This window comes from Pieris brassicae, chromosome 5 (genome assembly GCF_905147105.1).
Source record: "Pieris brassicae chromosome 5, ilPieBrab1.1, whole genome shotgun sequence".
In the NCBI taxonomy this organism is placed as follows: Eukaryota; Metazoa; Arthropoda; class Insecta; order Lepidoptera; family Pieridae; genus Pieris; species Pieris brassicae.
Genome location: NC_059669.1, coordinates 1671251 through 1686620, shown reverse-complemented (window position 1 = coordinate 1686620; position 15370 = coordinate 1671251). Strand labels below are relative to the sequence as shown.

Here is a 15370-nt window from a genome sequence, read left to right as displayed (position 1 = left end):
TTGTTATATGGCCTAATATTTAATATAGGCGCAAAATTTTTCGAAAACCACTTATTTTAAAAATATGTTTTTGAGGGTAGTTTAAAAATAATTTTTATTTTTTTAGTATAGTAATTGAAGGTGGCTTTTATTGAAATGCGTGGAAAGCATGGTGGAGGATCAGTGAAATCAAGTGAGATAAATGTTTGGCTATTTCTTTAAAATATTAGACTAATAAAAAAATAATATATTATATATCATGGATTGGAAAAACGCAAGGGTTTTGTTAGCATCCACAGCCGCCGTCGTAGTTGCTTCTCAAGTGGTGAGACAGTTGTGTAAATACTTTTACAACCTTAGAAGGAAAACTGAAACTGATACAGTAAGTGACGATGCGTGTAGCGATGTCCTTTGCACTAAAAATAAAGAAATTAACGATGTGATATTATTTTCTGATGACTCATTGAGGCGTACTATAAAAGTCCCTGCCAATAAAGACGTTAGTATATGTGAGAGTCGAGAGATAAATTGCTTCAAGTTAATAAAATATATAAAATCTGCCCGTGAAACATTGGATGTTTGTATGTACCTCATAACTAGTACTGAAATTGCCGAACAAATAATAAGGCTGGGACAGAAACATGTGCTAGTAAGAATTGTTGTTGACAGTGATATGGCCTTTACACCTCCATCACAAATAAAAAAACTAACGGAATATAGTGAGTATAGTGATATAAGTAATTAATCAAATTTTCAGGCAAAATAAATGATAATTACTATTTTTATTTCTAGGTTTTATAAAGGTGCAAACCAATAAGAAGACTATTCTAATGCACCATAAGTTTTGCATCATTGATGGCCCTAAAGCAATAAAAAGAAAAAGTGCTCTTAAAGCTTATGCTGAAAAACTAAATGTACACGCCCAATTTGTAAAAAATCACATTAAACCATCAAAAACCAAGCCTATAAAAGGTTTTGTAATGTCTGGCTCATTGAACTGGTCTACCCAAGCAATGGTATCAAATTATGAAAGTGTTATAGTAACTTCAAATACCAATATCTTAAATAAATTTGAAAAAGAATTCGAAAGCCTTTGGATAGAAGAAGAACCGGTTGGTTTAACTATTATTTTGGTATCATTTTATTTTCCTTCAGTTACAAAATTATATGTGTAATATAATACTACAATTTTTTTACAGGTACTCTTAGCAAATATATGACGATTGAGATAGTTAATAATTTGTAGGACATATAAAGAATTTCATTACGCCGTTTCATGTAAGTAAATCTCATGATTCTATTGTAACTATTACTTATATTTTGATAGAATATTAATAGAATAGAATATTTTATACTTTAAAATATAAACTTTTTGATCGATTGAAGTTGGAATGATTGTAGGTATCAGCTATACAGATTAATTTTACGTTGCGTATGTTTTAATAGAAAAAAATATGACATATTATTCTCTTGGCAAGTAAGATAAGTTATCGTTCGTTCATAGTTTATCTGTATTCAGAGTCATTCACTCATTCTTCACAAATGACAGTTAAACCATAGACAAATCCATGTGCACTTCAATTTGATTTCGATCGATCATATGTTTTCTTTGTGTAGTTTTTTCAGCCGCTGATTTTCGAATTGGTTATGAACTTTATTTAATTATCGTGTAAAAAAATAATATAATTATACTGTATAATGCTTTAACGGCAAAAAATGTGTAAACATGTATATTTTCGTTTGTTTATTGAATTGATCTAATAAGTGCATCTAAAGTGCACGTGCTTGCATTTTACTTCGTATTTAAAAGTTTTCCAGTGGAATAGATACGTTTGAAAGAGCTTTAAACGGAAAAGAATAAGCTTATCATTCCTTAGTTTAACTTGTGAGACCCTAGTGCAGCTTTTTGATAAAATAAACAAGTTTTAAAGTTCCTCTTAGGCTCACCTGTGAATGCACTTTGGTTATTTTTCTTCAAAACTTTTATCGAATTTTAAGAGGTATTAGTACATTCTAAAAAGACTAAGAAGCTTAAGGTACGTAAAAACATGATTTTATTGGGATTTATATATTATTACGACTTTTAACAAGTGCATTGAAAGATGACACATGCTTGCACTATTTAGAGGACACTTAGAGAAGGTCATTACAGTATTTTTTTGCTAGAGAATTCTTATCTAAACACAAATGTGTCCTGCTAAACAACTTGTTCCATCTAAGTAATAAAATATTATAATATTTTTTTAGTGTTTTCAAATTTGTATTGGAAAGTCATGTAAGTGTAAGAAGTTATATATAATTAAGTAATCACATCTTATATGAGATGTTAATTGTTATTATACCAAACTCTTACACAGATTGTGTTAGAGAATATGAACATGTGGTGGAAAGAAAATGAATCTAGGTTAGGCTTTTGAAATGAAACGCTGCATGCATAAATCCTAAAATTGTTTTGTCAAAGGCTTAAGACTAATTTCTCAACAAATTATTTATTTCAGATTAATTTAAATGGCAATAAAAATTGTTAATATATTTCATAAACATTGCATTTAGATCATCATATGAAATCTCTTTCTGCACCATGTTGATTTTAATAAACACATGTTAAACAGTATATTAAACAAGTGTTTTATAAAATTGATAAGCACTTTCACTGTTAATATATAGGGGTTTGTCTTAAACCTATCTATATATTTGTAAATAGTTTTATACTATTCCAACATTAAATTTTACAATTAATAAATTTGTATTTAATAATGAATAGTAGTGTGTTGATCGTAATACTATGAATCTTTATTATCTTCAGTAATATATATAAAGAAACAAAAACAATGTATAATTGTTTATATCAGCAACTTCATAGAATATGGTGTAATGGTCATATAAAATTTTATACCATTTTTTATTTAATAATTAATTCCATATAATAATTGACATTATATAATATTTTTTTCAGGTTACCCCTCTACACAAAATGCGAGAATATATCATTTGTGAAGATTTTTTAGTGCTTTATAATTTGGTGAAATCAGTGGATTTTAAATATTATACGTGAAAAGTATTTAATGTGAAGTGAAAATGTTGTGTTTTGGATGCAGTGCTAAAAGATGGCGTTGATGACATCATTGCTGAGCAAGTGTTGTACGAGTTTTGCTACTACACACCAGGTGGCGCTGGTAAGTGATATTTTTTCTACTGTAGTGACGCCTAGTGGCAAAATGAAGAAACTGGCGGTGACTTGTTTACTGTAGCTTCTCGTCAATAGATAGCGCAACTAGTCTTATATTGGTTGTTTTACATTGGCTTCTTTTAAAAAGTTATACTTGTTAATAAATAAAAGTAATGTAAATAAAAATATAGAAATCAAATTATTAAAAAAATATTATTACAAGTCTAAACTTGAAATAAGTAACTAATTACTTTTAATAACAAATTAAATATTGCGCATTATTTTAATTTAGACCCTTAAACTCACAAATTAAAAAATCGCTTGATGTCTCGTTATTAGATAGTTTTTCTGAAATATTGATAGATTACAAGTTTTAAATTGTCAATATCACTCGTCGATGCTACTTTATTGATTAATTTAATTTAAATGCGAAGTTAATGAAGTATTTGACATAATTTTATTTTTCAGTTTCCAATTATTATTTTGTAGTACTAATAAGATTAGTACCAAACTAATCATGTTCTATCTGTCAGATTCACATTGGATTTTGACAGATGTGAGAATTTTATTCGCATTCACACAACATACCTCTGAAATTTAGTTAGTAGTAATTTATCCTCAGTAGGTATATTAAATCGATAGAAGATAGTATCTATATTTAAATGGTAATAGACCATTAAAATTAATAATAACTAATCACGATACAATGGACGAGAATTTAAAATATGAATTGTAAATACATAATTTATAATTATTGGTAATAGTGAACAAAATTAATCAGATCAAAAATAATTTCTATTGGTAAGACATATATAATTATATATTACGATGTCAAAGGCGATTATTATGCATATAAGTCTTCTAAGAAAATGTTTTGAAATACTTACTGAATACAAACTGAACATTAACGTTAGTTTTTGTTAAGGAAAGTAGGAAAGGTTGGTCATAAAGATCATTATCTAAATAGTAGTGTGTTAAAATTTTATTGTTTTAGGAATATGTAACCCCTTGTTTTCTTAGCGACAAAACAATTTTTGAGAAAGTTTAAATTATGGTTAAAATGTTGACAAGTATTTTTAACCAATTGTGTTAGTTATAAGTTTTATATACTACATACTAGGATTGTATTGGTTTTTTTTAAATAAACGACATATTTTTAATTGAATAAATCCGGATCAAAATATGCTATAAACATGCATTGCGTTAGGCGTGTAGTCGTAATAAATAAACAAACCCTAATAGGAGTAAAATAAGTGTAAAAGTACTTATTTGAAACCTTTTCAATTAATAATTCTTATCAGTTATTCAAATAAGTTTTTACAATAGCTACAATAGCTAGTAATTTCTCGCAATAACTAACAGAATGATCATCACCTTGAATGATAACTTTATCCAGATTATAAAATTTACGAAAATAAATACTTAATAGCAGATTTTATGTCTCCGTAAAAAAACTCGGCTACCAGCTGTGATTTTAAAGCCGTGTGACTCACGTACAACTTAACATATTAAAATGTTTTTATTTACAAACAAAAGACGTGAAAGGGTTAACAGCACCGGACGCTGTCCAGAAATGGTAATATATGGAAGGAAGTTGGGAATAAAACTTACGTATGCGATCAACGGTTAGACGTTTAAAATAAAAGATTGTTTGAGAAAACAGCAATGCTAAGGCGGTAATCCGTATAGAGTTAATAAATGTTACCAAATAGACGTTTAACTTGGTAAAGTCAAAGTCAAAAATAATTTATTCGTGAACGTCAAGAAATATATATTAAATTTTACATTTACTTTATAGTTTTACTCGATACGACCTATTCAACTATTGATTGATTAGTTAAAGTTTACACAGTGTCTACTAAGGTAATGCACATTAACAGTGTACTACTATAGTTTTTGACAGTAGATTCATGTGTCCGAGATACCTCATATTCACTACACTAGCTTTATTAACTCTTAGTTTAGTTCTCTTAAGGCGTCTTGTTCCTGTTGTATCAAGTAGTTGGTTTGCCTCAGCATTCACATGGTTTTGTAGCCTGTTTAAGTGAGCCACCGTATTTCGGAACAGTCCTAAATACGTTGTAACGGTTTGCCTTATGTAGATACAGATCTTCATCAAGATCCTTGTGGCTACTATCATTTACCACGGTGCATTGACAATGTCCCGAAACACTTTGTTTTGGAAACGTTGTTTTATTTCTCACGCGTGACTATACGCAAATACTGTAATATTGAATGTAGGTTTTTTTTTAAGTATACACAAAATCCTTCCATGGAATCCAAATAAACATGATTCTCCTTAATCACAAAGTACTGAGAAACTTTGAAGTTACTATAGTCACTAGCTTTTTTTTGGATATACTTATTTATTTATTTTCTATTTTAGCAATAATAGCATAAACAATCTTATTAATACAGTAAAAATCTTATTAATATAAAAATTAACAACAAAATAAGAAAACGATTTTTATAACAAACTAGCGGACCCCACAGACTTCGTTCTGTCAAAAAGATTTGAAATGTGGCAGTTTTTTGTTCCTACCAATTTTATAGTCGGCGCAAAAAATTCTCATGGCAGAACCATCACCCTGATGATAGGCCGATCTGTGAGGTTCAGCTCGGGTGACCAAAGTATATATTGAAAATAATTTGAAAGGATAGTGGGAACCTAAAAGTATTAAATAGTATAAATATTTAAAAATTGTGTGCCTCATTGATATATTTTTCTTTTTTATATTATAGATTATAAACAAAACATTTTTATATTATAGATTATAAACAAGGCAATTCTTGTGAATTCAACCAGTCTAGAACTAAATATATATCAGTGTCACATGCAATAGTATTGAAGATGCGCTTAAATGCTTCTCCCTAAGTAAAAATATATGAGTTTAGTGTTACCAATTGCGACCTCCTACCACGCTGAGGATTATTTGGCACTCGCAGCCGCACTCTCTCCAACATTTCCGCGTTATATATTTAAGGGTCTTAAAAATATATGGTAGTAGTAAGGTTCCTACTTGTGGTAATCGCCTTCATTGATCGTAAACTCAACGTCAAACATCCATAAAATAGATTTACGATTAGCAATATTTAATAGTACAAAAACCTTCTTCCAGAAACTTAAACGGTCATATAATTTCAATAACACTTAACGAAGTTTGTCAGACATGTCCTTCTAGATTTAATATTACTAGCACATAATGGGCTGGGCTCATTCTATTTCGTAATTTACGATCAATTTGTAGAAGTACCTTATGTAACAACCGCTTGGCAACGGAAAAGAATCCATAATTCATCAATGAATGGGAGAATAATTGAATTTTACTTCTATTACCTGCCAGGAAAAAAATAGAGCGATTCCCTAACGATTGACAAGTCGTAACTCAAATGTCTTATTGTACTAAGACGGTATTGTTGTGCGAAATTTGCCACGGGCGAGTATTTGCAATTGGGCCCTTATTTATTGTAGGATAGTAGAAATTTATGTGGCGGTTGGGACGTTGAACGCGACTTTCTCGCCAGGTGTGTGACGCTTTGTCCCGTATTGTACAATAAGATTTGCACAAAAACGTCTCGTAAGAACCTATAAAAAAATTGGTGCATAGCGAATGCATTGTAGACACAAATTCACGATATGCCTAAATTCACCCGAGGAATTTTGGTCCTTATACTACGAGTGTAAGGTGGAAAATTGTACTGATGTAGTTTTAATTTAATGTATGTTTAAAGGTTGGAACTGTTTGCAAGCTGCTCGCTGTGGTCGCGTGCCGTTTTTGAAAGGTTTTTAACGTCTTAGACTTCAGTGATATCGCGTTACAGTCAAAACAATGGCTTACATTTACTAGTAAGCTTGTGAGTAAGGAAATGAGATTAATAAGAATACGTAAATATTCTACTAAGGCAAACATTCAATGGAAGATGTATAACATCAGCGTTGGCCTTATGGTTTCAGCGTGTGGCTCTCATGCCCGAGTTGGAACCCCAGTTAGACACCAATGGTTATTTATCGTATCGTATTTTACGCACATAGAAAAACACAAAACACACACATTTACACATACATTTAATACGCACACCGACATTTAACACATTTCGTCTTTAGTCACCGTGACCACGCACAGTGAAAAGTACGCGAAACGTCGGAAAAAATAAATTTAGAATTATATAAATAACTATAAGTTTTAATAATAATACATAGCTTTAATCCGATCAAGTGTTTTTCTTAATGTGTAAAAGCTATTTTAACAAAAGACAATACAATATATTAAGTATTTTTACGTAAATTTCAACCGCGTTCAGCTATTGTAGTCAGAGTACATTTATAAAAATATATCGTCTATTTTGCCTAAACAAGTTGCTCATGTTAATCCCGGTTAGACCACTTCTGACGTCAGACATCAATCAGTAACAAGAGAACAAGAAACGGGTTTTAACCTCACCGGGATTAAGTTCCAACAAAAAAGCTCTTCCCGTCTAGAATTCTAGACTCACTGGCGTGTAATAATCTAGGGCTAGGTTGCATAGTAACGTTTTTAAATTACTATTTTACTAGCTTTTTTATATTACGCTAATTTGCGTATTGGACATTTTATTTTGATATAGTCTTTTGATTTGGTGGTAGTATAAAGTGCCTTTTCACTTACTGTAACATAAGGTATTTATGAAACCTCTTAAACGCAAAGGTAATCGTGTCGGATGGATCAATAAAAACCGTAGTTCCGTAAATCTCATAATAATTAAGCCTTTTTCAATCTTATATATTACCGTAATTTTTTACAACGTAAAAATTGCAACGCGCGCGCATGCAAGACGAAAATCTTAAGGTATTTGTAGTGAGGCAATACTTTACGGTAAATATGGATAATTTAATATTACATAGATTAATATAGGGAAAGCTGTGACGGCTTCGAAAAATTTGTCATTGTACATCTGATAGGACAAGACACTCTTCACGAGACTGACGGCCAACCTCTAGTTATGGCGAGGCACCAAAAGAAGTCAAATCATAACAGAAACCGTATGCTGTACATAATTTTTTTTTGATCTACGTTTTTAAATTAGAATATTTAATCACCGGATAAGAGTCGAGAAACCGGGGATCTTGCTGCCGCTGGACTGCGAATAACACAGCAAAAAGGTTGTAGTAATAAAAATACAATTTTATCCATGTCAGAAATATGGTTGTGAAAGAAAATCTAACTAGAGGACTTGCCCGACGCTAGCCCCGAGAGGTAACAAGTTGTGGGTGACAAGATTACAATTATTCTCTGGTACATGACAAGTGTCAACTAAGACACGGCAGTGTTGAAAGAATGCTCTTCTATCGTGTAGATCTATATGTTCTACAATTATGGTCTAAGGAAATGATGGTCACTGTAATTATTTAAGTGAACGGACATCAGTGAAGCCGACTCGACTCTTGCAAAAACAAATTTATGATGGTATGTGTACCACAATACCTGGATAGTACGCGATCGTCAGGAATGCGATGCAATATCTCGGGAGCGGTCAGTGGTAAATTTTTCTGATTAATAAGTTAAAGATAATTGATATTATTCATGTAATATATGTAAAAGAGAGCAGTGTTTGCCTTGTAGCTTCAGCGTGTGACTTTCATCCCTGAGGTCTTAGCTTGAATTTCCACCACTGTACACCAATGGACTTACTATGTGCGCTTTTAACATTCGCTCGAACGGTGAAGGAAAATTTCGTGAGGTAGCCGATTTGCCTTAAAAATGTATTAAGATTACATACAAGTGGTGTTTCTTAGCGGTTCTTATTAGATTAACGCGTATTTGAAAGAGTTTAAACTAATGCCTGACGTTGAATTCATTCTTATTTTCATAATTTTTCTACCTTATCATTACACTGTTACTAAAATACGTAATGTTTTACTCTGGTTTAGAGCCGCATCTCGAGTAATTGTTTATTACGTTATCCTACAGCTAATTAGTATTTCAAAAACAAAACAATACTAAAGATATAGCCAATGATGGAATATATACAAAACGGTTGAAACATTTACGAAAAGAAAAAAATATTGAATACGTTTTGGTAAGAAATACCTAATTAGGCTGTGTTCTGTGATTGTATGTGCATGAGGGTGTGTGTGAGGTGTGCTATGAATCCCTTGAGTGTACGTTTCTTTATGATATTATTTACATAATAATGTTTGTTTAATTAAAGGCACTACATCCAACAGTCGGCTGACTTTGTAAGCAATCAAAACATGTAACGTTTTATCAATATAAATTAAGTGCTAAACACGAAAAGCTAATGTTATATGAAACAATAAAAAATAATTTATACGATGCTGACCTTTATTTCGTTATTGGCGTTATACAAACTGCATTTTACGGCCATAAAAGTAAATTCATAAATAACGACGCATTAGTCTTAACGGTTAAGCAATTTAGTAAATAATTTATATATTTAATCAGATGATTGGAAAGTTTTCAATGTTTGTAGTTGAGTTCAGCTATTTATTGAACTCTTTTTGAACATACCATTACTAGATATTTAGTTCAGTTTTCGCGGTTTCGCGGTTAATTAATGGACAACCCAGTCAGTTATTAGATAGCCTAACGTTAACCAATATGAAAAAGCGAATTGAAATACGATTTTTATGTGTATTTTTCGCGTTGATCTTTATCGCTTTATCGTTACAGTTATACAAACCACATCCTTTTTACTAATGTAACATGATTTTTAATAATGACTGTAAGTTATGTGTAGGTTAAGTAAGACACGGTCTCTATTTATTTATTTACTATAACATACTGTTTTGAAAAAAAAAAAAAAATATATATATATATATATAAATAAGTTGTTTTGTTGTTCTTCTTATCTACAATATCTATCTTCGATAATCTGTCAATTTTTTAACCGACTTCAATGTGTCTGATGGAGGTTATCAATTCGACGGAATTTATACAATTACACACTTTGTAATTTGCGTAAGACTTGTCTATGGATGTTTGTCCGAGTTTTCATTAGGCCTTATATATGAATCGCATTCACATACAATGTATTTCCTTTTTGTAAACCGCTAATGGAGTTTTAATTAATACCTGAGGGATGTTATGTATGATACGTTAAAATGTTTAAAATTTCAAATGATATATTCGGAACTCAGCATTTTTATAAATTTATAAATGCAGTTTCATATGAACGCCTTTTAATTATCAATGATTGGTTCTAGTTATATTGTAATTTTTATTTTTTTCAAGTAAACTGCAAAATGTTTGCTGGTTTAGGTTTTTTTTAATGAATCTGTGTATAGGTGTCTTAAGGACTGGATAGCATTTTGAGAAAATCGCATACAAAGTTATCTCAATCAACCAATCTCTTGACTTGATGGAAATGGTTATTTTGTGAAATTATCTGTCAATCCGGTTTTGACGTATTTCGAGGCACGTTCGAGCGCTTTCTCACGCGTTCGCATTTTTAACGCGAATTTAAGCTGTCATTTAAATGCTCTTTAATGGCGCTGTTCGAAAATCAAAATTAAGGTGTGGCTTGAGAGTATTTTGGTTAACTTTTAAGTTGACGGTGTTTACTTATCGCCTTTCTCGAATGTACAGGTATCGCCTTAATCGATCTGTGTACCTATGTCATTGGAAAACTCGGTCAAATTGTCTATGGTCTATGTTATAGATGAATAAAGGAACATGTGTTCATGGCAGGCGTGACTCCCTAATAAAACTCTAGGGACATTAATCACACATGGTCACGTCACAGTCACACTACAACCTACGATACTCAAATACGAAAGCAGTTCAGAATATAATGTTTTAAGATATCTATTGTTCATCGTATCTAGTATTGATGTAGGAAATACCAAACTCTTTAAAGCATTGTTCACGATAATATTGTTTAGTAAAACATGCCTCCATATGGCCAATTTGAACAAAGCCAAACATAATCCCGGTTATATAATTGTACCAAAAGACTTTTTTGTTCGATTTTATTCGAAACACGTGCGCTAAAGAAATTACGGACCCTTAGGGTGAAGTTGGCCTATATGGCGACAATGTAAAATATATATATCTATACAAAATACTATACGTATTATATACCAAACAATTTATAATGTTACAGTTTCACAAATATTAAAGTTGGGCTATAATATCTTTCTTCTGTCAACTTTTTCAACAACAAATCTATGTTTATAGTTAAAATCATATAACATAATAATAGTAAGGGGATAAACACTTTCCCCAAAATGTTTTTGGGAGAGAATTTGATCAATTTTGTTGCAAAGTTCAATGTTTTAACGTCAACTACAGCTTTACGTCATCCGTTTCCGTCGTATGAAATTTGTAGCTTAATGTTCGATATTGAAAACTTTTCAATTACCCTAAACTTGGTGAATGTGTCATAATATATTCGCAACGTTATTTTCTATGTACATAATGCAGAATGCGGCAGATGGCTCACCTTCCCTTTTCAATTATCCCGAATCTTTTTTGCCTCCTGATTGTGATCGCCATTGTAACGTATTGCATTGTCCGGATTCCTAAGATTTTAAACGCAATTTTCTGTTAGATTTTTCTTTAGATTAATGTGGGAACTGATTTGGAGCGGAGTGAAGTATGAATCTACTTCAATTGTTCCTGTTTGGTTTGGTTGGCTTGCTTCAAAAAATTATATATTATACCCTCAATCTACGCTTATAAGTGAATCGTTTCAATACATACATACAAAAATATTATATATATATGAAGCTAATCTGCATACAAATTTGTAGACTATTTCTCTAATGTTTCGTTAAATAATTAAACAGTTTTATAATTAGACTTAAGAGTGGACATTGTAAAATGTAATTAATATTTTTTAAAGGCAAATCAGTTAGCTAATTAATTGAAATGTTAATTTTCTTTACCAAAATCTTTACACCGTGTTAAGATAAGGCCTTTATCTATTCTTAAGGAGATTTTAACAATAGCTTTACAATAAATGTCACTGAGAGGTAGCCGTTTGGTAATTAATTGCTTAGTAACGAGGTAGTTTATTTATTATGTATTGGAGAGTTTTTTGTTGGTTGGTTCCAGCTTCTTACAAACATTTTGTAAAAACAGTTCTTCTCGTCCGTTCTCCGCCCTTGATTTAAGTACTGGCAGTAAACGTGAAATTCGAAGCATTTAATATGTATTTCTTTATTGACGTTCATAAGTGTACGTTGTCTTACCTAAATGAATAAATGATTTTGAATTTGAATTTATGATAAAGTTTATTGTTGCTTATTTAGAAAATAGTTTAGCTGCTATTAAAGAATGAAGTTTTCTTACCTTAAGATCTAGGTAATAATATTATCAGATCATAGATACAAAATTATTACACGAGTTAAAAATATATAGGTACCTTCTGGCACAATCAGTCCATCCTTAGTGGTTTCTCAATTCAAAATATATTTTTATATACAGTAATACAAAAGGCGCTTTTCGTCGAAAGAATAATCTCTCTGCTATAAACCAGATACAAGTACATAAATCGACAAGAATCGCTCGTTTCGTCGTTATCTAGTTTCGTTTGTTTATCATAAATACTAAGTCAGGCTAATAAACAATAATTTAGTCCATAAAGTCTCGAAAATGTTATTCTTTCGGCGCCCAGAAATGTAATCCTTAGAATTATTAATTTGTCTAGACGTATATAAAAAAGATTTAGAGGAGGCGAAAATTGTGCAAAGTATGGTGATATGTCCTGAGCATAGGCGGTTTAATTTCGAAGGGGATATTGATATATGGTATTGTTTTTTGAGATTAAATGACTATGTTTACATTTATTCACATATAAATCATTGAAGGTGTTTTACCTAATTTAGGATTCTATAGTAGTAACCTAGAATTGACACTTGGCGCTTGTCCCGTTTACATTTTTCCAGGGATTCCACTTAACTCATGAAAAATAGATTGCCTTGTACTCGAGTCTTCTATTTTTCTTTTGTTTAGAGCAATTGCAATTGATATACATTTAAACAATACAGAGTCATCTTATCATAGTTTTATTTATTCAGTAATTTATTGGTCACGGACTTTTATGGCCAGAGCGGTGTGTGTAATCATGTGTATGGTTTATTTGAAACTATACACACGGTATCCCTTGAAATATGAGTGACGTGTGCGCAGTACATAAATGTCACTACAAACATGGCGATTTTATAGTTGTGTTCGTTAAACAATCTATATGGCGCATTAGCCGATTGGTAGGGGGTAGGTATAATAAAAAGTTTAATAACGCGTATTTGAATTGCGACTTTATTGCCGATTTAACTGGTGTCCGAATGACAAGGCAAGGGTTGGACCCTTGTCGGAAAAATTCGGGAAATGTGTTGTGTCTAGACTTAAAGTCATAGTGGGGTGATTTTGAGTAATTTAAGACGCATAAAATGCGTTTAATGGAAATCATATAGCTTAGGATATGTCTATATCCCATTCATACATATGTATTTATGATGCGGTACAGGAGTGTAGATTTATTTATATCGAGTTCAAGTTTAAGGGACAATTTCTTTTGTTTCTTGTTTCTAAAGGAATCTCGCTGTTGGCATCAACAGCTCAGCTCGGCCTGTTTTGGCGAGCGAGCGTAGCAAGGGCGTCTCTGGGTGGTCAATTGACTGTTTTTGTTGTAAAAATTTAATAAAACCTTTATAGGAGATATTTCAACTACTCATCGAAACTCGATGGACTTTTACGTAAATTTAAAATGGATATTTCATACATAATCATTATGAGGGAATTTAATTAATCTTTAACAATTTATTAACTAAAGACGGTTGGTATAACCTTTGTTAGGTCTGTTAATAGTCTTATTTATTCTTAGGGATTTGACATTAGGACTTTTCGTATAATAAGCGTTCCACAAGTATACCTTAACTGTGTGCAATTTATTGTTCAAAACAACGTTATTTATATGATTTAATACCTACTTAGGGAGGAGTGAAAACACACATCATAAACGTATCTGCTCAATTAATCTGGTAAGATATTGCGGCATACATTATTCTAATAAATAAATAGTTTCGGTTATAAACAACGGCAATAAAGCAATAAAATTATTCGGGGAATGTCTTTACAGTTATGCTATTGAAATGTGGTTATTCTTTGTATTTAAGCTCGCATTAAGTATGTAATGTATGTATAACTGTGATAATTCTGAATTAAGTGATATATTCAACTAGCTTTACATATACTTGGCGTTTTAAAACATAAATCAGTGGCGCTATAACCTTTTTAGGTTTGGGTCTCAAATTTCTGTATATGTTTCACTATCATGAGTCAATCTTAAAGGCAAGGCAATCAACCTCTTGTGCCTGATACACGTCGTCGACTTTTTTGTGTCTAGGGCGAGTGGGTTTGCTCCCGATGTTTCTATTTACCAGTCGAGCGAATGTTAAATGCGCTGATAGAAAGAAAGTCCATTGGTGCACAGTCGCTGATCGAAACTACGACCTCAGAGATGAGAGTCGCAGGCTGAAGCCGCAAAGCCAACGCTGGTCGCGTTTTAACTGCGTTTATGAGGCTGTGGCGTGATATTATGTTGTTTTGCCTTTATTATACTATATAGACTTTAAAAAACTTTTCTTAGAACATTACACTATTTTTTTCGATATTTAATGGTAAGAGGTTGCTACACATTTTTATTTACATAGAATAGATACGACTATTAGAATACAAAATTTGAAACAACCCATTTCAATATAACTTTGTACATGCAAAGGGGACAATAAATATGATTAAAGCAAGTTTTTGTATTTATGTTCTCTTTTTAATCGGCAGTTCATGTCTGAACGTCGTGGTCAGCCATGAAGCAACTGGACAATCTGTTTTCACCGGTTTCAGTCCAGCGCCTCTCTTATGACTGTTTTGAGGACGATGAGTCTTTCGATTGATTGGTCCAAATGGTTGGTGAACTGCCACGTGATCTTTTACCTTCTGTGTTACCACACGATCAGTTTCTCCAAGTTCTCATCGCGTCTGCGCATTGTATGGCCGAAGTAAGATACAATTCGCTGTATGCATATGTTAGCATTTTATATAATTAACGGAATTTTAAAGTCAAGTTAACAATTAACCTATTTGAATACGGTTCAATAGTTAAATAATGTTTTGTCACGTTTATTTATTTGTTACGTGCCTCTTAATTCGTTGGGACAAAACATTAATAGTCTTTGAGTCCTTTAGTACATATGAATACCTTATAATGATGAAGGAGTCA

At 31.6% G+C, this 15370-nt stretch overlaps 1 protein-coding gene across 1 annotated transcript in view; it reads left to right on the top strand.

Annotated features, from left to right (window-relative positions):
- Positions 1-119: 119 nt before the first annotated feature.
- LOC123710355 (mitochondrial cardiolipin hydrolase-like) overlaps positions 120-15370 on the top strand; it is a 125296-nt gene continuing 110045 nt past the window's right edge. The window contains exons 1-4 of the mRNA XM_045662185.1: positions 120-698; positions 772-1091; positions 1179-1257; positions 2936-3155. Coding sequence (XP_045518141.1) covers positions 239-698; positions 772-1091; positions 1179-1199 — 801 coding nt within the window. The 5' untranslated portion in view covers positions 120-238 and the 3' untranslated portion in view covers positions 1200-1257; positions 2936-3155. The remainder of the gene's footprint in view (positions 699-771; positions 1092-1178; positions 1258-2935; positions 3156-15370) is intronic.